This window comes from Aspergillus costaricaensis, assembly GCF_003184835.1.
Source record: "Aspergillus costaricaensis CBS 115574 unplaced genomic scaffold BO79scaffold_5, whole genome shotgun sequence".
In the NCBI taxonomy this organism is placed as follows: domain Eukaryota; kingdom Fungi; phylum Ascomycota; class Eurotiomycetes; order Eurotiales; family Aspergillaceae; genus Aspergillus; species Aspergillus costaricensis.
Window position 1 is genome coordinate 1174943 of NW_020291805.1, and position 24598 is coordinate 1199540.

Sequence of the window (24598 nt, forward strand, 5' to 3'; positions counted from 1 at the left end):
ACTGACTCGTTGACTATTTCTAGCAATAGATTCGTTAACTACATTCTGTAATTAATGCAAGCGACACTTCTTACTTTTTATGTTAACTAGTCAAGACCATATTCCCCTCAATGTTGCACTCAAGACATCTCTGCCGGCATTTACATACCGCGGCACGACGAATCCCATTAGCTTATGAACTCCATCGGCCACCTACCAGCAACGCTTCGACAAGCCATAATGCTACTCCAACCAGGCCGATTCTCTTCCTGCATGGATTTCTAGGCTCGAAGCGTGAAAATAGACATGTTAGCAGGGAAGTATTTCTGCTTTTGTTCTGTCTACGTGCGCCCTAACAATCTCAACAGACTACTCGCTAAAGATCTCTCCCGGCCTGTGTATGCTCTGGTATGTACCCTTCCTTCTCTGGGTGACCCTAATAGCGACGTACTTGGAGGAGCAATCTGAACATCTAGCCAGGATATGCGGAACCACGGGGAATCCGGTCATCATCCAAAACACGACTATATGGAGATGGCATTGGATGTAAAATACTTCATTGAAAGACACCAACTTCGATCGCCGACTGTCATTGGCCATTCCATGTATGCATCAACTGTACTCACTCAGCGCTCACTCTTTCGTACAAATTTATTATTATGTCTAACACATGGATCCTCAGGGGCGCCAAAACAGCGTTAACCCTATCTCTAGAGTCTCCGACCCTAGTCAAGGACGTAGTGGCCATCGACAATTGCCCAATCCGCCTGCCATTGGAGTCAGACTTTGCTCGGTATCTGGAAGGACTGGCAAGATTGGGAGACGAACGGATCACAGACTATTCGCAAGCTGATAGGATCTTGACTCAATTTGAAAAGGTAAGATGTTGTGCTTTGTGATTGTGTTGGTTCTGTAGCTTTCGACGATAAGGCTAAAAGAGGAATATACAGTCTCCCGCCATACGGGCTTGGCTCATTAGCAATCTACAAAAGAAGCCAGATACACCTTTCCTCCAACTACGAGTGCCCGTCGAAACCTTGAGCACAGCCATAAGACCTCTTGGCGAATTTCCTTATCTTGTAGATGAGGAGAGTGAAGCCATTAGACAATTCAATGGTCGCGTGCTCTTTCTGAGAGCTCTCCAGAGCAACTTTATCCCTGAATCAGCACTGCCGCTGATACATGCATTCTTTCCGTCTTCGGAGATCGTGGATATCGACTGCGGCCATTGGATCGTTCAGGAGAAGCCTGAGGAGTTTCGTAAAAGTGAGTTGCATACCCTTCGCTTTGTATATTGTTGGGTAGAACTGACATGGTTGCTCGGGCTATAGTTGTTGGTAGATTTCTCCTGGCGCAGGAGAATTAGCTTGGTCCATCTCCTATTTGTATATAGGTGCTTCTTTCCGGTTGTTGTCATTCAACATATGATCTCCCTCACGCTATTATGGTAAACAATTCATAGGACTACTACCTCGCACCTTTTATACTAGGTTGAATGGACGAACGAGCTGTATTTCTCGACATATCGTAACGTATATATATATATATAGCTAAAGTACTAGAATAATCCCGATAAGTTTTCAGAAGGTTGACACTTGATTGCAGGACTAGCGGCTTGAGGCTAGATCATGTTCTGGGAGTCTGTCTTGGTCCCTACCCCACCTGTCCGGTGACAATAGTAAACTAGAATTCACTATCAGATAGTATATAAAGAGTCAAGCCTGGCATGAACCAGGAAACCTGTAGTAAAGTTAGGGTGCGTCGGAATACAAAGGAGGTGTGGTTTTGGGGCACAGAGGCCTTGGCATGACACCGCAATGACCAAAGGTCAGACCTGCAGCGTCACCCACCAGAATTCACTTGCTCATCTACAGAAACAGATTCCTTCTTCTAAGTAGCCATGTTTTCATCAGTGTCGACTATGAGGAGAAATTCCACTGCTTGTTTTCTTTTCCACCGTACCGTATACTGCGCACAACAACATTCATCAATGTTTGTATCTATCCCTGGATCAAGTGTGTTTCTTCGGAGAGCGATATCATCATCACCATCGTCAATGAAATCCTCCTCGATGGGTTCTAACATCCCATCGATAACTTCAAAAATATCTCAGAATGCACAGAAGTTCCCGACTAGTGGCTTCGACATTATCCAGTCTGATCAAAAGGTGGAAGAGGAAGAGTTACCAGACTACAAAGCACACCGATTCTATCCCGTTCGACTGGGTGAAATATTCCATAACCGCTATCAAACAGTGGCAAAACTGGGCTTTGGCTCCTCATCAACTATATGGCTGTCCCGCGATTTGATGTATGTTCGAAAGACTCTAATGTTTTTTTACCATTAAACTGACTTGCATAGAAACGGCCAATATGTCGCATTGAAAGTCTATGTGCATACTTCTTCGGTTCACCGCGAACTCCCATTCTATGATCACGCGAAGCAACAGCTACAAACAAGCTCACACCAGGGACGATACAACATTCGCAAGTTATTAGATTCCTTCACTGTTTCCGGTCCAGATGGGACACATATAGTCCTTGTCTTTGAGGCCGCACAGATGAGTCTGCATGACATGGAGGTCGTGTTCCAACAGGAAGGATTCGATGAGAATCTGGTGAAAGGTGCCATTACCGAGCTTTTACAGGCGGTGGACTTTCTCCATACGCAAGGACAGGTTGTTCACACTGGTATAGTCTTCTTTCCTTCGAGCAAGCAAGCTTCTAGAAGAGTGAACTAATCATCCCCGTTGTAGATATACATCCTGGAAATCTTCTCCTCGGAGCCTATGACAACCAATCGCTGAGTGCACTGGAACACGAAGAACTTGTGTCACCAGTACCTCGCAAGCCGGTCTCTCCCACTCGGACTATCTATCTATCACGCCTGATGCGTCCTCAAGTAGGTCCAATGTTGTTGTCTGACTTTGGCGAGACACGTATCGGCCCAGGGCCCCACGGCGGTGATATTATGCCCCTGGAGTATCGGGCACCCGAGACATTGCTCTATATAGGTTGGAGTTACCCTGTCGATATCTGGAGTGTAGGTCTTACGGTATGTCACGGTTCCTCCCAGACAGCATGGCGCTTTGTGACAGCTTTTTGTGATAACTGAAATGGACTGCAGGCCTGGGATCTTCTCGAACCGAGAATTCTTTTCACAGCACGAGATGAAGACGGTAATTTATATGATGCTGCACATCTAGCACAAATTATCGCTGCACTAGGACCGCCTCCCCCCGAATTTCTAAGAAGGAACCAGAAAAGGAGAAGCGACTTTTGGGACTCTGATGGTAAGCAGTATCTACCAGCTGACAGTGCAATTAACCGGTTGTTCTTGTCCCTTTTTCTCCCTGCTGATGCCTACTATATAGGAAAGTGGCTGGGCCTTGCGCCTATACCGCACGACCGGACAATGGAACGATTAGAATCTCGACTCAGTGATAAGTCTGGTTTCCTACGGTTCATGCGAAAGACTCTTACTTGGTTGCCCGAGGAAAGAGCAACAGCAAAGGAGCTTTTACAGGATCCTTGGCTGAGAGGCTGAGCTAGCTGATAGCTACGACTATACCTATGTTATGCTTAGCTGATGACTGGGTGGACTTCGTGACGAACTCTAATAAGTATGACCAGACGAGGTCGATGCGGTGTCCCTTTCACCATTATGAGAAAGGTCCCTGTACTCAAGTTTTCAATATTTTCTAGCCAGATAGCCAACTAAAATTATGGTATGGGACCGAGAACTGTGCAGTTGTAACAACCAAACAGTGCATGCCTACTGACATCTTTAGTCTTCAATCCCTAACATGAGAACTTCCGTATCTCTAGCATCTTCTTGGTAAAACAGCATGTATGCCTTGAAGTATCATCTCCCCTCTATATTCATTTATCCCTGCCGAAATATTACCTCGGGTGGAACCGGATCTAGTATCAGGATCTCCAAAGACTTGGGACTTGATCAGGTGAGCTTTGTATTGGTGAAGTGGCTAGGGCGGGTCTGGTGAGAGAATTAGCGCCCGGCCTGGATCGAAGGAAGGTGGAGAGGCCTCCACCGTCAGATCCCCCCATATATAGGAGTCTCTGTACCGGAGAGTCTTTTGACTCCTCCTACACAACTTCATCCTCTTCGTCCAGAAACAAATAATTATCTTATTCACTCTCTCAACCACATCTAGTGCCTACCAGTAAGTTGGATATAATCATCGAGGTCAATAACATCCCCCGAGCAGCAGGTTAACTCGGAACAAATCCAATTTAATAACATCCCACAGCATGACAGACAACACATCACTGACGCGGGATTGTTTATAGATGACAACATGACGCTAGAAAAGCAAGACAATTCCAGACCTCGCTCGCGACCGGTCAGCAGAACGAGACGGTTTTTCGAGACAATGGCCATTACATCAGTGACCTCCATAATCGTCGGTACTTTAGAAGATATCTTTCTTGCGCCGGTGGATCCTCGCTCATGGCTTCATCTGATATTGTATATCTCTTGTTACACGATTTCCAATTTTCTGTATGAGAGGCTTAGGCCTGTCTAGATGTATATATATGAAATGTCAGAGTATCTCCAGTACTCATTAACGACACGGTCAATTGCCTACGCATAACGCATGAGCAATGGAGTTGTACCCATGTGCCTAAGGCTTCCGATGAGGGGCTTTCGGAGTCCTAATTCTTGTTTACCGCAGACGTCCAGCATTGGCTTGGAGGAGCTGGTCAGATTGGGCTGACCCAATGTGATGTCTCGGATGTCTGGCTCCGATGTTACATTTGGATTGATCTGCATTCTAGGGCGACGCTAATATCAGCACCATCTCCACATGTCGGACCTCCATACCTTCGTTCATTGGACTGTTGATTCGCCGGTGCAATCCGAAATCCTTGATATAAGGAAAAAATCGCGCAATATAGTGCGGTTTGGTGTCCCTTCAGAAGCATTATCCTGAATCGTGAATTCTGTATCATATCATTTGCAGATACTCTCTGCCATCCCTAGCCGCGATGAAGATGTCTCAAGGGGCCAAGTCTGCATACGCTATTCATTCGTTTCTTCTGCTGCTAGGGTAGCAAAGGGATGTCTCTGTGCTCTGTAACCGAGGTACTCAACCATTGAAATTGGCTTTCCGGACCTGCATATTGCTTGTTCGGAGTATGATTTCCTGCTTTTTCATTAAGACGCCGGTGTGATGGTTGAATAGAGCTTGTCCTCTTAGGATATTATATGCCGCTGGGGACATTAGCGTACCCACTGATAATCGATTCACCCCATCCCTATGGCCATCTTCAATTTCGTAACCTGCAGGCCGAGCTAACTAAATACGGCATGTTGTATAGTACCTTGTCACTCGATGCTTCATTGTTCACCACAGACGATGAGGAGCTGCGAGGTTTTATAATTGCTGCAGCAGCGAAAATAAATTCTTCCTTGGTCATTCTCCCGCTGTCCAGGAGAGTTTTGTTTTCCTCGATCTGCTCCAGGTCTTCATCATACTTATCTAACTCTCCCACCTTTCGCAATGCGAAAGCCTCCAGTTCTTCTGCACAGTCAAATTCTTTCTCTCGCTTGGCCCAGCCATCGGCTCCAAAATGCTGTCGAAGCTTCGTAAAAGGAAAGCTGCGGTGATCGTTGAAGCCGGATGAGAGGAGTATGTGGAGCCACATGGCTCCCGATTCTTGCGACCACTTGACGAGGCTAAAAAGCTCTTTCTCTTTGTGGCCTGGAGTCCTGGCCTCTTCCTCCTCTAAAATCTGGGTGAACTGATCTAAATACTTGAAGTACCTTGCAGCGATCTCGGGTGGCTCTTCGCCATTATAGTCCCAGGCGCTATTAACAGGCCTGTCCTGGAGAAGCCACCAGGGTGCCGAGCCAAACAGCTGCGCGGGTCCTATATAGGACCACTCGAGGTCTACTACTCCAACGACAGTGAGATCATCCTTGCTGCGGACGATCAGATTGGCAAGGCCGAGGTCGTCGCAAATCAACTTGAAATTGCCATGGTTATATTTCGGATGGATCAAGTCTGGCACAAGGGATCTTAGTGCCTTAAAAGCCACATACTTGTTTTGAGCATCGTATTCGCCACAGACTGAATTTGGTTGGTGTACAAGCTGTTCCCAGTCCTGACCGACAACATACTGGAAGTATTCGGTTGTCGTCGCAAACCCCTTGGTTCGGTCACCTGGGAATCACTGATTAATCAATTTAGCATGGCCTCAAATGGATCAAGGTGTATGTACCGAATGTATTCACTCCCCCATTCTGTAGGATGCTGTGTACCTTGAATGTTAGCGGCCGTGACAGGGAAGTAAAGCGATGAGCTTCAGTCAGTGGTGGCGGTGGCAGACTGCCGATCTGTTCAAAATCGAGTCTGAATAGCTGAAGCAGGAATCCTGCCATCTGTCTATAGATAATTTCGACATCATGGTCACTGATGTCCTCCCTCATAAGTCGGCTGGGGCGTTCGGCATTATGATCTTGGAGAAGATCACCGAGGCTCACCCCGTCAATAAAATCCATTATGATAAACGGACCGAGACCAAGTGGGTTGGTGGCAGCGGGACCCCACGCGCGGACTCTCGGGACGGGGATGGCAGTCCTCTCGCGGATGAGGCGCAGGGCCGTCACCTCCATCGCCACCTTCTCATCGGTGTAGCCATCGCATATTTTCCCCGCGCGAGGGAAACGTACCATCCAGACAGTGCGGTCACTGAAGACCATTTTCATCCCGGCATTGAATGCGCCATGGTGGAATGAACCCTCAAGTTCACAGGGAAGTTTGTCGGGATGGAATGTAGACACCCACGGGCAGAGACGGCCCAACCTGTGAGTCTCGTTCACCTTATCGACCCAAATCTGTCCCTGCACCTCATGGACAAGGTCGACAAGTGCGTTCGTGTCCATTACATGAGTGTGGGCTTCAATGGAAGAGTGAGAGATACGGGTATGGTGAGGAAGCCGATTGAGAGGCGCGAGGTGGACAAAGTAAGGGGGACTTTGGTCCGTTTCGTGGTCGGGCAGCACGAGGTTCTGTGCCTCAGGCGTCTCCGAGGCAGCTTCTCCATCAAACGCATATACTAGTACTACTCAGCAAAGTGCTGCAATTAAAGTATACTTCAGTCAATCTTCAAGATGACCGATTGAGGAAAGGCACACTTGCTTCTTGAGACTGGCCTGGTCATAGATTCCAGAAGACCTAGGTTCTAGTCGATTACTAATTGCATCTACAACTGAATAGTTAGAGATGAAATCATATAGCTCAACATAGCTTACTCCATAGTATATTGCTGAGCGCTTCTCCAAGAGAGCATTTAACCCGAAAGTAGAGAGAGTAACACTTGGATCGAAGCATTGTTGTATGTGCAATTGCAGGCAGTTTTGAGCAGGACAGATCACATTAAGAATGGACCATTGCTTACTTGCTTCCCCACACCAGGATGACCATAACAAGCCCCGCAGGTGAAAGACAGGGTCCAAGCGTCAAGCACAACATACTAATTAAGGTGCACCAGATGGCATTCGGTCATCTTCACCTGTTGCTATGCTTTGCCACTACAAGCATACGTGACCCTAGTGTTGGAGCTCATGGTCGGAGTACTTAGCACGAGGATAAAGCATCAAGGTAAAATATCTGCATAGTCAAGAAATGGGAGGTGAGCAACTTAGTACTAATACTCTATGTCTAATTCAATTCTATTTGTACCAGAACTAGTAGTAAATAGTAATGTCCTTCAAACCATGAAAGCTCACGGGTTGTCGATATGATGATGTTGTGTGGATTCAGCACATCAATTTAGCCCTCCTGGTGGCTTGTATATATAATACGAGCAAGGTTGAACAATAACTCGGACTTAAGACTGGCAATTGAAAATGTACCTTGCCTTGCCGACAAACACGCCCTCGGGCTATTGATATAATTATGTCCGAGTGATGCTCAACTATGGTTCCTTAAAGGCGAACAGCCCAAGCCACCTTCTAAACCCTTACCCGACCCAAGCTCAGCTTCCCATAGTCCACCGTTCGGTAATCCGAAGCTGGCTCACCTCAGAACTCTCGGCGTAGGTTGCTTATTCCAGAGGATATATCCGACAAACCCGACCGGCAGGATAATATCCGACAGAATACTCCGAGGAACGGAAGGGAAGATTTCAGAATAAGATTTATTTTAAGATACAATTATATGATGGTTTAAGGTCTGACATTTCTCACTTCACCACTTTATATCTGTAGAATAAGATACGGAATAAATAATGTTAGTGCTTATAAACGGTCTATCTTGATTACAACTCTCCAGAGAACAGACAAGACGGGAGTCTAGTACTACGTAACTCCTCGCTTCTAGGCAACCGTATTCGGTAAGGCTGATTTGATTGATTTGACTTGCAAACCAGATCCACAATCTGCCGAACACCAAGCCTTTTTCACTTCCCGGTTGCCACTGCCACTGCCAGTCGGAATTGCTATCGGAGATGCTTTCTCGATAACAAACTCCCTCTCACATGTGCTGCTGCTGTCTTACCCCCGAGCTTTCTTGCCCATCTGTCTAGTTACTAAATCACCATTGGCTGCCCATCCCACTCTCACACACACCCCCCTCGCAGCAAGTAGCAGCATTCCTTAACAGCATCTTAACCGCCGTGTGTGTGTGTGACTCGTCATCCACCCTACCACTCAACTCACTGAGCTAACTAACCCAAAAACCCACCGCTAGTCGCTGCCTCTGTTGGCTGACGCGGCCCCTTACTGCGGGACTCTCTATATTATCGCCTCCTATCTATCTACCTATCTACGTAGTTTATCCTGATTCAGCCCCATCACCGGTGCCTAATATTATCTTTGCGATGGAGCCATGAGTATAAAATCTGCCCGCACCCCCTGATAAGATAAAAACTGTTTTTTTTTTTTTTCTGCTTCTTGGCTCCGGTTTCGCTTTCCATCTACACCAATACCAAACACCTACCTCTGTATACAACATGGGTGTTAAGCCCCTCCTGCTATCGTCCCTTTTATGGGCCGCTAGCACCACCACCGCCACAGCAGCATCACCATCAACAACACAAAATGCCAACCACATCTTCAACTCCATCCACTCCTCTATGCGACAATGGGGCTCCTCCCTCCAACACAACGGCATGTCATTATTCCTCGCCAGCGTTCCCGCCGGCACGCAGTTCTACCACGGTACCTCGATCCCCGACCCCATCAACGGCACGGAGTGGCTTGCCTTCGAGCCGGAACATGCGATGGTGTTCGCGAGGGCGCATATGGGACCCCATCCGGGTGATGAAGACGATGATAAGAAGAGGAAGGAGTTGAGGAAGCGCGATGAAGAAACGGAAGAGGAGAAAAGTTCTGGCTGGTTACATACCTATGTCGCTGCTAAGGACCTGCGACTACTTTACGCCGATGGCATGTCAGCTGGAAAGACACACAACGGGACGCTTGATTTCGAGGATCGGGTCCTGTTCCGGGATGAAGTAGGCGAAAAAGAGATGATGGGGGATCGCGAACGCGCGAACATGTTCTGTCGCATGGCGAAAGAGGAATGGGATGATCGGGTGGATGGGATGTTGCGCATGGAGGCTGGGTTTGAGATCATTCTGTGTGATTTTGCTAGGGACTTGAAGGAGGTCAGGGTGACGCGGACGAAGCCGAGTTACCCGTTTGGGGGACCCGGCGGTGGTGGAAAGGATGACAACAAGAAGAAGGGGGGTCCTGGAGGTGGAGCATTGTGGCTCAAGGCGATTGCTGCGCGGTATGATGGGATTGGAGGTAACCGGGTGACACTGAACTATGACAACTTTGTGTCGGCGTATACGTATGGACTGGACCTGTTTCATTCGGTCAATGAGACGTTCACATTGCCCCGGTTGACGCAGTTTACGTCACAGCAGCTGGGCCCTATCAGGGAAGCGCTGAATGAGCTGGTGCTGCAACATGAGGCCAAGGAGGCAACATTCAACTGGCAGACTGTCACGGACATGGTGGTGGAGCGGTACGCGCATGACATCCGCTATTTTGCATCGGGCCAGCTGTCCACGGTGGAGGATATCCACGCGAAGATTGAGAAGGTGCTGGGTCCGTTTGTTGACTACGGGGATCGCGATGGAGAAGAAGAGGCTGAGCGCTGCTCCATGCAGTTCATTCCGGGCGGGGCGTTCGGTGCTGATGGTGATGCTGGGGTGGCGGCGACGGCTGTGCATGCAGTCACTCGTAGGATATGTGAGACGATGGTCCAGGGCTGGCAGGAGACGGACTACAACACGCTGATTGGGCTTTTCCAGGATCTGATGGAGTACCTGGCCTGGACAACGTGGAAGCAATGCAGCGGATGCGCCGACCACGAGATCTGCGTGGTGCCCATCTGGCCGATGGGAACTGTAGAAGACTACAATCATCCGCAGTGTCGCGATGCAACGAAGCCCGAAAGCGAAGGTCAGAGCTATTGGGGTGGCCGGCCTGGTGGCCCTGGAGGTCATCATCCTCCGCCTTCTGATTCTTCGTCGTCGGCCGGATGGATTCCGAGCTTAGTCTCGTTCCTGCGATCATTCCTGGGAGTCGCTCTGGGATTGCATTTCTAATGTGGGACAAAGAGGGATAAGAATTTTCCACGCTTATTATTTTTTTATTTTCGCATACCTTCATCTAATTTGAACTTGATTTGACATCTTACATATGAACTTGAATTTCGGGCAGAGGAAACTCCGCTCAGGGGTGTGCCCTGCAAAACCAACATTTTTGCCTTAGCAAATAGAAACTGCGTGCAAGAAGAAAAAGAAGCGGAACAGAAAAAGGGTCAAAAAAAAGCAACGATGACCTACCGAACCTGGTTTTCGGAGGATCGGAAATTGACAATTAAGCTGCCCGAAGAACAGTAGAACGGAAGTTAATTCGTTGCTCGTGCGCGGTTGAAGCTGCTCGAGGCGCCACTTCGATAGTTTGCTGCACGCTTGCATTAAGCGCCTTGTCGATCCCTTCGGTCCAGACACAAACACTTTTGCTTGTCACTCTCGCCCTCTCGACCACGTCCTGATTTTTTGGTACTTTGGGTCGTTAATCACAATTTGTACTCTGAGTATGGTGACTGCTCTATGGTCGGGTTTCAGCTGCGGCGTCCACTATACAGCCACAATGAAGGTAGTCTTGCTAGCTGAAGGCGAAAAGACCGGGTTAGCCATGTCTTGTAGGCCAGGATAGGGTATGTTCACAATAGTAGGGTAGGATAGGCATCAACCTCACATCAACACCACCAACCGAGGTAATAATGCACACATGCTTCACTCTTTGCCCCCCCCCTTCTCCCATTATGGTAACAGTTGCCTTATGCCTCCCTCCCCCCTCCCCTGAAACTTGTTTGCTACAACGATGCTAAACAACATAGTTTTTTGATGGTGCTCCTGCCACCGGCACTTACGGATGCAGCCCGATTGCATTGCGTGCACGACACGACTCGAGTCTAGCCTATCTAGCCAGGACGATCCAAAAATTAGGGTCCCACTATCAACTCGATGGGTCTGGCAGCCCAGTGGATCCCCATTCCTTGACATTCACGGATCACGTACAAGTGCCGTCTACACTTGTCGATCCTCCGGATCATACACTGTCAGGTACCACTGAGCTTGCAGCCGGTGAGCCACCAAAGACAATAATCTTGGATAATGCGAGCTTGGCACAAGGAACACGGGGGGTGGAGAGGGGCGATAATGGTGTAATCTGTAATCTCAGTTCGTGGGGAATGCGAGCGAAAAGGAGAAATCGCCTCACGTTGAGCCGTGAGTGTAGATACTCATCACTCGCATATAAATATGCCCTACTGCTGCTCTCTCCATCCCTCTCTTTTCTCGCAGGTCAAGCAAGTCTCTCTTTAATCTTAATCCTAATCCCTCCGCCTTCTCCCTTCACTCTTTCCTCTTTTGCTTCCCTCGCTTCACGACCACCGCTCCTTTTGTTGTCGTTTAGTTCCATTCCTTCGCTTGTTTTTCAATATGAAGGCTTCGATCCTAACGGCCCTCACTTTGGCCGCCTGCTCCTTCGCGAGCCCCGTCGGCCAGCTACATGCTCGCGACGGCGAATGTACCTGCCAGCCTAATGGCGGTTCGAGCTCTGGCTCTGGCTCTGGACCTTACCCCGGCTCCGGCTCCGGCTCTGCTCCAGGATCGGGTTCTTACCCCGGCTCTGGCTCTGGCCCTGCCCCCGGTGCTGGCTCCTATCCTGGCTCGGGATCGGGTTCTGGCTCAGGTCCTGCTCCTGGCTCTGGCTCTGGCTCCTACCCTGGCTCTGGCTCTGGAGCTGCTCCAAGCACTGGCTCCGGTTCCTACCCTGGCTCGGGATCCGGCTCTGCTCCTGGATCTGGGTCTTACCCCGGCTCCGGTTCTGGGTCTTACCCCGGCTCCGGTTCTGGGTCTTACCCCGGCTCAGGCGCTGCTCCTAGCTCTGGCGCTGGTCCTGCTCCTGGAACTGGCTCCGGCTCTGCGCCCGGCACCGGTTCTGGCTCCTATCCCGGTCCAGGCTCAGGCTCTTACCCTGGCTCTGGCTCTGGCTCGGGACCTCAACCCTCCGAGGTGTCGACCTACCCTGCCTCCCAGGTTCCAACGCTGCCTGGCTACCAGCCCCAGCCTACGATTACATTGACAACGACCGTTCCCGTCACTGCCTCCCCGGGCTCCCCGGAGTGCACTACAACTGCTCCTGCTGCTCCCGCTGGCCAGCCGACTGGCCAACCCGCTGGCCCCGGTGCTCCTACCGGCCCTGCTGGCCAATCCCCTAGCCCTGCCGCTCCAGCTGGTCCTACCGGTCCTGCTGGACAACCTGCTGGACCTTCTACACCTGCTGCTCAACCCTCTGGCCCCGCCGGCCCTAGTGGCCCTGCCGGTCCTGCTGGCTCCTCTGGACCGGCCAACTCTGGCTACCCTGGCAGCCCTAGCCCTTCATCTCCTTGGGGTACTCCCAGCTCTTCGGTCCCCGCTGGATCTCCCTCGCAGACCCCCGGCTGTGAAAACGGCCACTGCCACGGTACCGGCCACCTCCTCCAGGATCTGGGCGTTCAGGCTGATCACCTTCTGACCGTTGTTGGTGATGGCACTGAACAACTGCTTGTCCAGCTCAGCCAGCCCGTTGCGGACCTTCTTTCCAGCCTGGGCCTGACCGGCCTTGCTAAGCCCGTGGGCAAGATCATCAAGGACGCCGGCAGCATTGGCGAGCTGGTTAAGGATCTGGGTGCCCCCGTCGAGCAGCTTCTGGTCGTCACCGGCAAGGACACTGGCTACCTTTTGATTCAACTGGACCAGGACGTTAAGGGCCTTTTCGACAGCATTGGCCTGAACGCATTGGGCGAGCCCGTTGGTGACCTGCTGGGTGCCGTTGGCAGCAGCCTGAAGCGTCGTCAGAACTGGGACTACAACCCTTACGCCAAAAACCCCAACGGGCTCGTTGAGAAACTGGCACCGGTGATTGACTGCATCTTGGTGGTTACCGGCGAGGACGCCAAGGACCTTATCATCAAGCTCAGCAAGCCCGTGGCCGAGGTGTTTAAGGCACTGGGATTGACTGGCCTTGGCAACAGCGTAGGCAAGGTCGTCAAGACGGTCGGCAAAGATGCGGGAGACTTGGTTTCGGATTTGGGTCAGCCCACCGAAAAGTTGCTCACGGTGGTTGGCGATGGTGGCAGCAAGCTGGTGATCCAGTTGGGTCCTGACGTTGCAAACTTGGTTGGGGACTTGGGACTCCCCAAGGTTGGTGAGGCAGTGGGTGAGGTTCTTGGAGCAGTGGGTAAGAACGTGTAAGAAGTCTCGACTATTCTTTCTCTTTCTATTTTTCCTTGGTCCTATGAACGGGTGATGGAATTGCATTGCATTGCATTTATTTGGATGCGATGGTGTTGAGGCTACTTACTAGTACCATATACTATACAAGATGTAATTAGTGTAATTGATAATGATACCTAATCAAGAATATTTTCAGTTGACTTCAATACTACTACTACTACTACTACTACTACTACTACTACTACTACTATCCAATATTACCTCCCACATTACTATCCATCCACACATCATAGTACATCCCCCAGTATTCTCTTATCCCCCATCCATTCATCCGCCGATTCCACTCCGAGGCAACCCTACTTTTCCCCTCTCTCCAAAAGCGTACGTAAGCCGCATTCCACAGCCTCTCATTGCCTTTGCCTTGCCCCGGATGTAAATTGATTCGCCCCACGGGGTTTGACTGCCGATGTGGAGAAGCGAGCCGCCAGACTTGGCAAAGGCAAACCGTCATCCAACTGGAGAGTACTTGACATAATGTGTGAGTGAGTGGTGTGTGAGAGGGAGACTTTCCGGGGGGAAAGCACAGAGTTTCGCCTCCCGCTTCGTTCCCTCCAGCAATGAAATCATGGATGATTGTGGGACGTGGGGAGGCCATTCCCCCCCGCGGGTAAGATTATTCCCGCCGTGCCATTTCCGATTGCCGGTCAGAGTTCTCTATTTAATCCTCCAGTTCTCTCTACTTTTTCTTGCTCTGTTCAGCTTCAAAGTTCTTTCATTTTGTTTCTCATAGACACCTCTCCTCTCTGATTCTCCTTTCTTTACATACCATACTATCATCATGGCGCAAACTCCGCAAGACCTTAAGATTGCCATTCTGGGTGCAGGTATGTACATCCTTTTTTTCTGCCGCCCTATAATAGGGTTTAGTATAGGAAGTATGACGAGATACTAACAGGAGTGTTGTTGTATAGGCATGGGCGGTCTGACCTGCGCCTTGGCTCTGGCTAAGGAAGGCTTCAAGAACATCGACGTTTATGAGAATGCACACGATCTGGGCTTCGTTGGAGCTGGTATCCAACTGGCCCCGAACATGGCCCGCGTGCTGGATCGCCTGGGTGTCTGGAAGCCCATTGAGGCCGAGGCTGTTAACATTACTTCCACTAGCGTTAGAGGTATGTGTTGCATTTCCCCCCCAAGGATGAAAGATCGACAGTCCTTTCTATGTGAAACCTTGAGCTCAACGCTAATTCAACCGAACAGTCGGTGCCTCGGACTCGGAGTTGGCCCACGTCCCACTGGAATACATCCACGACACCTACGGATATCCCCACATGGTTGGCCACCGGTCTTCCCTCGCCGGCCACCTGTACCAAGGTTGCCTGCAGCACCCGGACCAGATCCGCTTCCACTTTGCCACTACCGCCAGCGACACCACTTTCGGTCCTAAGTCCTCCTTCACCGCTACCCCCCGCGACCACCCCGAGCAGGCCTACCGCGTTGAGGCCGATGTCCTCCTCGCCTGTGATGGCATCAAGTCCCAGTCCCGCGTGGCCATGCTCGACCTCCTCGGCATCAAGGCCGGCGTCAAGGACACCCACCAGGCCGCCTACCGTATCATGATCCACAAGGACCAGATCAAGGACGACCCCGAGCTCCTGGAGCTCATGAACGGCAACCGCGTGACTCGCTGGATCGGCGAGAAGCGTCATATTATTGCCTACCCCGTCTCTAACAACACCATCTACAACCTTTCCACCACCCAACCTGACACCCACTTCGCCGCCGCCACCAATGCCACCTATACCACCCGCGGTGACAAGTCCGTCATGCTGGGTGTCTTCGGCGACTTCTGCCCCATGGTCCAGCGTATGCTGAACTACGTCCCCGAGGGTGAAGTCTGCGAGTGGAAGCTGCGTGTCCACGAGCCCCTCCCCACCTGGGTGCACGAGACCGTCGCCCTTGTCGGCGATGCCTGCCACCCTACCCTGCCCCATCTCGCACAGGGTGCCGCCCAGGCCATCGAGGACGGTGGTGTCATCGGTGCTGTCCTCTCCAAGCTCCCCGATACTACCCCGGCTTCCATCCACAAGGCCCTCAAGGTCTACGAGAAGGTGCGCAAGGACCGTGCTTACGCTATCGTCGAGCTGGCTGCCGCTTCCGGCCGTGCTCTCCACCTGGGTGACGGTGCCGCCAAGGAGGAGCGTGATCGCCAGTTCGCTGCTCTCCGCCAGGGTAAGGGCCCTGTGCCCGACAAGTGGGCGGATGCCGATGTGCAGAAGGAGCTGTATGGTGTTGATGCGACTAAGATCGCGCTGGAGCAGTTCGACGAGCTCTTTGCTTCTGTGTAAGCTTTGGCCTTATACCTTTTCCTTATTTCTTTTCTGTTTTCTTGTCGCCTTCACGATTGAACCCGATGTATATTGTATATAGAGCTGATTGGTTGTATTGATGATTGAAGGTCGGGTCGTGAGGCGAAGCTGGCTTGATCGATTATTTGGAGGAATTGATTGGTTGGCCGGAATTAGTGTTCTTTTATCTAGCATTGCAGCCCCTTGCATATACAATGATGATGTTATGAATTGATTGTTACACTATTTTTTTCTTTGTTCGTAGTATACTATCCCTGTTCATGCATGTATCCATTGGATGAATGTATACACCCGTAGTTGTACAAAGACGGAAGTGGCTGGCTGCAGAATTAGTCTGGTTTGTTTGTTAGTCATGGCCTGGATTTACCCCGGATTTTCAGCCCCTCCTTTTGGTTTGATTTTCAGACCAAAATCAGAACAAACCCGAGGGGTTGGACCCCTTGGTCCTTGCACTCCGGCCAGGCAACAATAATGATTCAGATTTACCCCTCGAGTTCGTGTGGTAGCTACGATAATGCCACCGCTGCATTGTACCCACGAGGTCAATATCTGGGGTTTACATTCCTCCCCTTCTCCACCACTGTGGGGATGCTTATTTCGAAAGAATTCTATGTCAGTGAGCAACTGGGCATAAGTAGTTATGAGATTCATTATGCAAAGAAATTAGAGCGTAAACTTTGGTACCTGACAATGTCTGAATCGGGGTTTGGACCAAACCCGCGGGATTAGCTAGGATCCATTTCTGCCTTGATTGATAGGTCCAAAGATTAGGTACCGGACAAAAGGGTCTCGACCCAAATTTTAAGGAGGAAAAATTCTACACTAGTGACGTTATCGCATATTAGTGGTTTTACTTAGATCAAGATATATCTGCGGAACAAAGTCTGTTGTAATGAATTCAATGTAGTTGTGGCATAGCAAGCTTGTGTACAAACCTCGGCGGCAGAAGTATCCTGGGCAATAAACTATGGTTAAACTTCTTATCAGATGTTGCTGACAGTGGCAAATCGAAGAATCCAGAACAATTCGAATTGAAAATAACAGCAAATCACTGCTCGGGGAGACTTCCGGCTTGGCGCGCCGAGCTGAATCAGCCAGTGACGGAATGGCTATTGCCGCATCGGGCAACTAGCAGGGCTCCTAGTTGCCTTCCTTCTTCCTGCGGCGCTTCTTTTTCTGATTCTTTTCCCTCTCTTCTTCTGTCTGCTCGTCCCCTGCTCGTTCTCCCTCTCCAACCAGCTCAGTTGGATATGCAGGGTTCTTCTGATGCCAGCAGCGCGTCTGACGACCTCTCACCATCCCAGCCTACTCTCGATTCCGCCCCGTCCGCCAACCGTAACTTGAAGATTGCCATCCCTCGGCTGGCGCCGCCTTCCGTCAAGGCCAACCAGCAACGGACGCCACGCGCCTGTGTCGCCTGTCGCGCCAGAAAGACCAAGTGTGATGGTCGCAAACCCGTTTGTCGCCAATGTCGTCGTCTGGATCTCGTCTGCAATTATGCCGGTTCTAAGCGCGAGCGACAACAATTGGAGCTCGAATCCGTTCGCAACAAGGTCGTCGCCTACGAATCGCTTCTGAGCGACATCATTACCGACACGCAGCGGACGGGGGCTTCTTCCATTGAGGACATTCTTAATGTGCGTAGTGCCTGCGAGGTTGCCACTTCGCCTCTCCAGAATACTCAGAACATTGCCATACTGACCGGTTGCCACCTCTTCGCAGAGACACTTCCAAGCATCTCCAGATGTCTTTGCGGCGCTGCTAGCTGCCAGATCTATATCGGATCCTCAACTCTCACCGCGGCCAAAACCGGGGATTTCTTTAAACCGCATGCACATAACATTGGCCACTAAACCAAACAGCACTTCTCATCCTCTCACTGAGACCCCTCTAATACAGGTCAGCAACATCCAATCCTGGACCGACCTTGTCGATAACACCACAGCCAGCCACCTTCTCAGCCTCTTCTTTGCTTGGGAGAACCCAACATGGCGTCTAGTCGACCAGGAGATGTTCATCCGCGACCTGGAGAGCGGGAGTAAGCGGTTTTGCTCGTCGCTACTCGTCCACACGCTCTTATTTTTCGGCTGTGTAAACGCCACTGCAGTCTGATGTCGAGTACTGAACGTCAACCACTAACGTTTCTTGATAGAGCTCTTCCTACCACTTGGGGCGCATCACTGATCGGCGGGAGGAGAAGGCTTTGGGCAAGAAGTTGTACTCTGCCCTGCAGCATCTGTGGCAGTCAGAAAAGGATGATGCTGGCCTTCCCACGGCCCAGTCCAGCATCATGATCGGCCTGCTCTGTTGCACCTTTGGCATTGACCGCTTGGGGACCCGCTACATCATGCATGGCGCCCAGCTCAGTCGGCAGCTGGGCCTTCACCGCGAGTCGGCCCCTTACTTTGCTACTGATGTGGAGGCCGAGGTCGACTCGTTATCCCGGTGTCATAAGTTCGTTGCTTGTGGCGTTTTCGATGTGCAGGCGTAAGTGGCGACCCTCCATGTACGCTCGGACCCTGACTGATGAGACACAACAGACTCGCGGCACAAGTTTATCGAAAGACACCGGTTTGGGATGAACCGCCTGCTGCGAGCTTCTCGCAAGAAGAGGCTGCGGTTTTGGATGAAGGCGAAGAATGGAGGCCCTACCCTTTTCAAACCCCGGTTTTTCGACCCTTTAATCACACGGCCCTGTGCTTCCGCAACAAACTGGTCGCAATTGTCAACGAGACCGCCAGGTTTGCGCTCAGGTTTCCGGACGTCAAGCTTACCCAAGACGATTGGGAGTACGGCCGTCAGACCTATCTGAGACTACAGGAGTGGCGGGCAAGCTTACCATCCGTCCTTTTGCCTGATGAAAATCCTGCGCCGAATATTCTTACACTTCAGTGAGTTAGAGCATAGATTGTCGCTCGGTGCCTTACTAACGACCGACTGCAGCATGTACTATCAGGCGACGGTCGTGGCGTTGTGCCAAATCTTCAGTTTAAATGCCGACCCGACAAGCAACTATCCTCATTATCCAGATTTTGACACAGAATCGATCAAGTTACAATCCCTGGATACACTTGGATCCCTCGTTCTCTTGTTCCAAGCATCCCACGGACTCAAATCTGTTCCCATCGTGATGCTACATTACTTCCTCGTGGGCGGCATGCATGCCATCTCTCAATTACGACCTATGGACTTCAAGTGGAGCTTTGTCCTAGAGGCTTGCGTGGTCGGGCTGTGGCACCTGAGCCTGGGATGGGGGCGCATGTGTACGGCATTTTTGCGGACGATTGAGCTTATCTTGGAAGCTACCAAACCGGACCCAACGCTGGTGCCGCCCAAGGTGACCGCTGTTCTGCGGCTTTTGAAGAGCAATCTCTGGACGGCAACCGATGTTACTTCTCTGTCCGCCGACTATGTGGTGCATCATGTGCCGGCTGCTGCAGGACACTCCGGGCCGCAGTTTCGGGCCGCAGGGCTAGAACAGTTGATCCGTTCTATGGACGATTTCGCCATCAGCTAATGGGCGGTGAGGATGGGATTCTGCCGATTCCTGAATCATTCAAACGTTCTCCGTATACGATCGTCGGAACTAAACCGTATTGGGCAAGCTCTGCGACGCATGTCTACAATCAAGTTAGGGCCTACCTCTCGGCCTGCTTGCGTCAACCCTCCGCTGGACATCAGTTGGCGACAAACAGAGGCTGCCACCGCCGCTGTCCGACAACAACCCACACAGTCATCCGCGCCGATGCAAAGCAATCCCGCCGTCAGTGACGGTAGATCATGTATCCGTCGCTGGGTGGTACATCTGCGAGAATTGGGCAATTGGACTAGCGCTACTTTATGAATAGTGATGGACAGGTATATGGTACATGTGTATACCTTGGTAATAGATGCACCAAAAGTCCTTTCACTTTGTGATTACCTTTCGGGTCATATACCAGTTGATAATATGCTGTTTGATAATGAACACTCGAACTCATGCATACAAAAGCACATAGTTAGGATTTAGTTATGTACTTTGACAATCTAAATCAAACCATAACACCACCCAAGCTTCTGATGCCCGTAACTCCTTCAAAGCAACTAACAACCCAACCATTAATCATCACATATACTGTCCCCTCTCTCTTCCCTCAGACCAAACTTAAAAAGCTAAATACAAAACTATTCCCACTGCCCCTTCCCCAACGCCCCCAACCGATTCCTCGCATGTTTCTCCACCAATGCCTTCATATTCCCCTCTCTCCCTCCCCTCTCCTGCACTCTCAACTGCCTCTCCCGTTCCCTCTCCCTAGCAGCAGTATAATAATTCACCGCTCCACTCTTCCCCCCTCCCTTTCCAGAAGAAGAAACATTACCGGATTTACTCGTCGAAGACGACGAACCGGTACCCTTCGATGTCCTAGACGACATACTTCCAATCGAGGTAGAAGACCCCGTAGACGAAGCCGTAGTTCTCCGAACGAGTGGCGGGGGCCGCGCGAAGCCAGAAAGTTCTGCCGCGCCGGAACTGCCGGAGTGGAATGCCATTCTGTTTCCGCCGGGTGCTGTGGCTCCTGCTCCGCTGGAATTGGCGGTGGTGGTGGAGTTGGTGTTGGCTGAGTTGGAGGATGCTTGGCGGAGGAGAGCGAGGCGGTCGACGACGGGGCCGCGGGTGCGGCGCGGGTGTTGGCGTTGGGAGGCAGGGAGGGGTTGTTGTTGTTGGTGATGGTCCTTTGGTTGGGGTTCTTGGACACCGTCTTGGGCTGTGGTGATGGTGGTGGAGAGGGGATCGTCGCCGTCTTCGTCTGTGTCGTTTTCCATGTCCATGTCCATATCCATATCGTCCATGTCGATGGATGCGTCCTCGTGGAAGGAGTCGTAATCGTGTGTTTCCGTTAGGAAGGATAGAGTTTCGCGGATCTCTGCTAATGTTGCGGGTTTCTTGGACATGGCGGAGACGGGCTTTGTGCGGCGGAGGTGTGGTGGGGGACGGGGTGGGAGGGATTGGGGGTCGGATGGGTCGGTGGTGTGGTCGAGGGGGCGTTTGCGGTTGTTGGTGACGGTGTCGTTAGGTTGGGGTGTGGTGTTGTTGTTGTCTTGCGAGGATGGATCATCCGTTTGGGTGGATTCCTGCGGTTCGTCGAGGAAGTCGAATCCCACATCATCGTCGTCATCATCGCGGTCTTCGACGGCGCGGAAGAATGCCGCTTTCTTTGGGTTTTCGGCGATCTCGCCGATCTTCTCGTCGGCCAGGAGGGCTTTGCGCATGCGTGCGAACTCGCGCTGTTTCTCGCGCCGGCGGGCGAGGAGCTCGTCGTCTGAGTCGTCGAGGTCGAATTCGTCGTCGGCGTTGCGACGGCGGCGGAGAGCTCCTGTGGTGATGTCTTTGAGCAGTTTGGCGACTTGCTTTTCGTCGTTGGTGCGTTGGTGGAGACTGGTGCGCCATTGTTAGTTTCTAAAGGGTAATATGGCTGGGTTTGGGGAAAGCTTACGCATTCAGGGCTGCCAGCTGTTTCTCATCGACGGTCTCGCCGCTGTTGTCGTTGATCATTTGTCTGTCGTAGGCGTTCTCGGCTTCGTCGTCATCCTCGTCGCTGGCGCCTCCTAGACCGGCGTATTCGTCGTCGGACTCTTCGGCTGCTTCTTCGACGATTTCCTTGGCTTTGCTCTTCTTGCGGTCGAAGGGCACGGCGGGCTTCTTGGTTGCCTTCTTCATTACGTCGAAGGCACTGGCGTCGATTTCAAAGTCGCCCTCGTTCCCGTTTTCTTCTTGCTCTTCGATCATGGAGAGGTCGGCTGTCCGTCCGCGCTTGAGCTGCTTCATTCTGCGGGCTGGGGCCGGAGATCCATCTTGGTTGTCGCGGTTGATGACAACGGTGTCGATGGTCGACTGGGGAGTTCCGAGGAATCGCTTGTTAGGGTCGAAGGGCGAGAAGACGAACCCGGCATCCTGAGTAGGATCTGGCATTTCGGAGAGCTGGGTCGATCGCGGAGCAGGAGACTCGGAGATTCGTGAATCAGACTGTGCGTAGCCTGCCAGCAGATCGACAGACCCCTTTCTTGGCTCTTGACTGTCTCTGATAATCGTCTGCGAGTCGGATGGTTCACGGTTTTCAACCATAGGATCTGGGTCAGGAGCAGAATAAGGAATAGTAGAACCACTTTGCGCATTATCCTGGTGGCTGCCAGAAATTGTGCCGGCAAAGGCCTGTGTTAGACTCATCAGGTTGCTGGAGCTCTGTGTCGGAAGTTGTGGCCGCTCAACGGAACGCGTAGTAGGCGTAACGATGGATTTCGCAGGCGTCTTTGGATCGGTCTCCTCATCTTCATCGTCTTCGTCGTCGAGGACAACTCTGGTAGGCCGCTTTCGCCTCTGCGTTGGCGCATCGTTCTCATCGACCGACATGGTTTCCGTCTGGTCATCTTCTGATTCATCACCTTCGCCTGCTTCGGAATCGACAAGTCCGTCTTCACCGGCAGGCTTGTCTTCGTCGTTCTCTTCCTCATCCTCATCCTCCTCGGCTTCTTCCTCAGAACCAGAGTAGTCCCAGTCCTCGTCGTCTTCATCTCCACCCTTGGCCGCTTTCCGTTCTATCTTGGCGATATCTTCAGCCTCTTTCCTGGCCTTCTCAACGAGGTTCTCGAGCTCATCCTCCATGGCGGCGCGTTCTTCGGCTGTCTCGATATGGATACCCTTAGCTTTCAGTTCCTCGATTCTCTGCTGCCTTTCCCTTGCAGCTTGTTGCTTCGCTTTCAACAGTACCGTGGCGGACAATTGGGCAGGGTGCATGGCGGATTTGCGTGTAGGAGACGTAATGTGCGCCAGGGCTTTCAGCTTCATCATAGACGCCGGTTCCTGAGCCTTTCTGGCGGGGACATTCTCGAACGCTGCAATACGTCGACACTTGGCGGGGGAGGTGACAATCTCGAGCTCACTGTCCGAATCGTCCTTCTGTTGCCGGGCGACCTCCTCTCGCGTGAGACGCACACGAACAGGTGGGCCCGATAATTCCTTTCTCTCCTTCTTGGAAGGTGTCTTTCCAGGTTGTGCGGTACGCACTTCATCGATCTCCATCCTCGCTACAACAGGTTGTTCAGGCTGCGGACGTGGATTCTCAAGAATATCCTCCAACGGACGGAAATCAGTCTCCGCCTCTTTGCCCAAACCCTCGCCGGCTTCCTTCTCGACCGGACCAAGGACAGGCGAAGTACGCGGAGTCTCCTTTTCCTTCTGCGCCTCAGCATCAGACGAGTTCAACGAATCAGCAGTTGTGGACGAGTTCTCCCCCGACGCCCCAGGCGCAGTCCGCTCATCAGCCTTGACCGCATTAAACCGAGCGAAAAAGCTCTCTTTCGTAATCTTCTTCTTCGTCTGAGCCTGATGCGCCAACTGCATATTACGACTCATCCGCTGCGTCTCGCGATTCATCTCCTCCAGAGCCTTCTTGCTCGCCTTTCTCGCAGGACGCGACGCCTGCTGCGTCAACTTCCGTCCAGACCCATTCTCGCCCTCGCTCTCACTACCAGAGAGAATCTCCGAACTGAACTGTTCTTGTTGCTTGGCTCTCGCCGCTCTCTTCTCAGCCTCGGCCTTCTCCTTCTCCTCCCTCTCCTTGCGCTTCTGAGCAACTAACGCCAGGAACCGAGAATTAGCCTCCGGCTGCGCCTCTTCCTCATTACCCGACCGTGCTTCATCTTCATCATCTTCATCATCCTTATCCCTCCCAGGAGACGAGACAAACAAAGGCGACTCCGAGCGCGCCGGAGACGGCGCCCGATCCATCTCTACCTCCGGATCCAAATCAGTAGTATTCCTCCCTCTCCTCCTTGGTCCAGCCGTAGGAAGATCATCCTCATCCTCATCCTCATCATCCATAACCACATCATCATCATCTTTCTTCTCCGTCCGCAACGTCTTCGAAACCCGTTCAAAGGCCGTCTGCCCCTCAGACTGATTCTGAGCCTGGCCCTGTAACCGCGCAGCCATGCGCCCCTTCGGCATGACAATATCCTCATCATCTTCCGAGTCGTCATCGTCCGAATCGGCTGGGTTCGTAGGCTGTGTGGAGATAGTGCTGTGTTTCAACGCATTGCTTAGCGTAGTGGTAGATCGATCGGGTTTCTGTTGTGCTTGTACATTATTTTCTGATTCGGAGTCGCTGTCGAAGGCTGCCATCATGGCTTTGATTTTTCGTCCGGGTGTGAGTATCATGTTGTCGTCGTTGGCGGCGTCCGGGGAGTTTGCGCGAGACGCGGTGCGCGTCGTGCGCGGTGTGGAGGGTGTGGATGACATTTTTGATTCGAGGTTGGGGTATCTTTTGGGTTGGGTGTAGGTAGGTATTAGTTTGGTGTATTGGTAGAGGTCATGTCTATGGGTATTTTGGACTATGGATTCGAGGTCAATGGAGATGTGCACGGTGGTGTCCACAGTGGGAGGAATGCAAGGGCGGAGAATCTACGGGGGTGGTAATTACTAGTCGGGATAGTAGAATATAGTAA

The 24598-nt window shown here is 51.6% G+C and overlaps 8 protein-coding genes across 8 annotated transcripts; 6 read left to right on the plus strand and 2 right to left on the minus strand.

Annotated features, from left to right (window-relative positions):
- The first annotated feature begins 26 nt into the window (after nt 1-26).
- On the plus strand, nt 27-1419 carry BO79DRAFT_207548 (putative alpha/beta hydrolase). Its single transcript, XM_025682192.1, has 6 exons — nt 27-295; nt 348-387; nt 460-584; nt 662-857; nt 930-1245; nt 1311-1419. Exons 1-6 carry the CDS (start codon nt 111-113, stop codon nt 1343-1345), a joined length of 897 nt encoding a protein of 298 aa, XP_025543323.1. The 5' UTR covers nt 27-110; the 3' UTR covers nt 1346-1419.
- A 631-nt stretch (nt 1420-2050) lies between these two features.
- BO79DRAFT_139435 (putative protein kinase) lies at nt 2051-3525 on the plus strand (the record flags this gene model as incomplete). The annotated part of the gene is made up of 5 exons (XM_025678193.1): nt 2051-2289; nt 2341-2669; nt 2735-3033; nt 3106-3271; nt 3353-3525. 5 exons carry the CDS (start codon nt 2051-2053, stop codon nt 3523-3525), a joined length of 1206 nt encoding a protein of 401 aa, XP_025543324.1.
- A 1745-nt stretch (nt 3526-5270) lies between these two features.
- On the minus strand, nt 5271-6888 carry BO79DRAFT_139633 (phosphotransferase family protein; the record flags this gene model as incomplete). The annotated part of the gene is made up of 2 exons (XM_025678200.1): nt 5271-6166; nt 6225-6888. 2 exons carry the CDS (start codon nt 6886-6888, stop codon nt 5271-5273), a joined length of 1560 nt encoding a protein of 519 aa, XP_025543325.1.
- A 1992-nt stretch (nt 6889-8880) lies between these two features.
- Nucleotides 8881-10658, plus strand: BO79DRAFT_207550 (uncharacterized protein). The gene has a single exon (XM_025682193.1). It carries the CDS (start codon nt 8958-8960, stop codon nt 10563-10565), a length of 1608 nt encoding a protein of 535 aa, XP_025543326.1. The 5' UTR covers nt 8881-8957; the 3' UTR covers nt 10566-10658.
- A 1178-nt stretch (nt 10659-11836) lies between these two features.
- On the plus strand, nt 11837-13926 carry BO79DRAFT_207551 (uncharacterized protein). Its single transcript, XM_025682194.1, has one exon. The coding sequence runs from the start codon at nt 11970-11972 to the stop codon at nt 13764-13766; it is 1797 nt and encodes a 598-aa protein (XP_025543327.1). The 5' UTR covers nt 11837-11969; the 3' UTR covers nt 13767-13926.
- A 597-nt stretch (nt 13927-14523) lies between these two features.
- On the plus strand, nt 14524-16289 carry BO79DRAFT_189458 (putative monooxygenase). The gene is made up of 3 exons (XM_025680659.1): nt 14524-14632; nt 14720-14920; nt 15009-16289. The coding sequence occupies exons 1-3, from the start codon at nt 14587-14589 to the stop codon at nt 16094-16096; spliced, it is 1335 nt and encodes a 444-aa protein (XP_025543328.1). The 5' UTR covers nt 14524-14586; the 3' UTR covers nt 16097-16289.
- Nucleotides 16290-17367: 1078 nt separating this feature from the next.
- On the plus strand, nt 17368-19634 carry BO79DRAFT_225535 (putative C6 transcription factor; the record flags this gene model as incomplete). Its single annotated transcript, XM_025683736.1, has 5 exons — nt 17368-17754; nt 17840-18223; nt 18270-18604; nt 18658-19008; nt 19061-19634. 5 exons carry the CDS (start codon nt 17368-17370, stop codon nt 19632-19634), a joined length of 2031 nt encoding a protein of 676 aa, XP_025543329.1.
- A 647-nt stretch (nt 19635-20281) lies between these two features.
- Nucleotides 20282-24510, minus strand: BO79DRAFT_243432 (uncharacterized protein; the record flags this gene model as incomplete). The annotated part of the gene is made up of 2 exons (XM_025685285.1): nt 21592-24510; nt 20282-21533 (listed from the first exon to the last, which is right to left on the minus strand). The coding sequence occupies exons 1-2, from the start codon at nt 24390-24392 to the stop codon at nt 20282-20284; spliced, it is 4053 nt and encodes a 1350-aa protein (XP_025543330.1). The 5' UTR covers nt 24393-24510.
- Between the last annotated feature and the right edge of the window lie 88 nt (nt 24511-24598).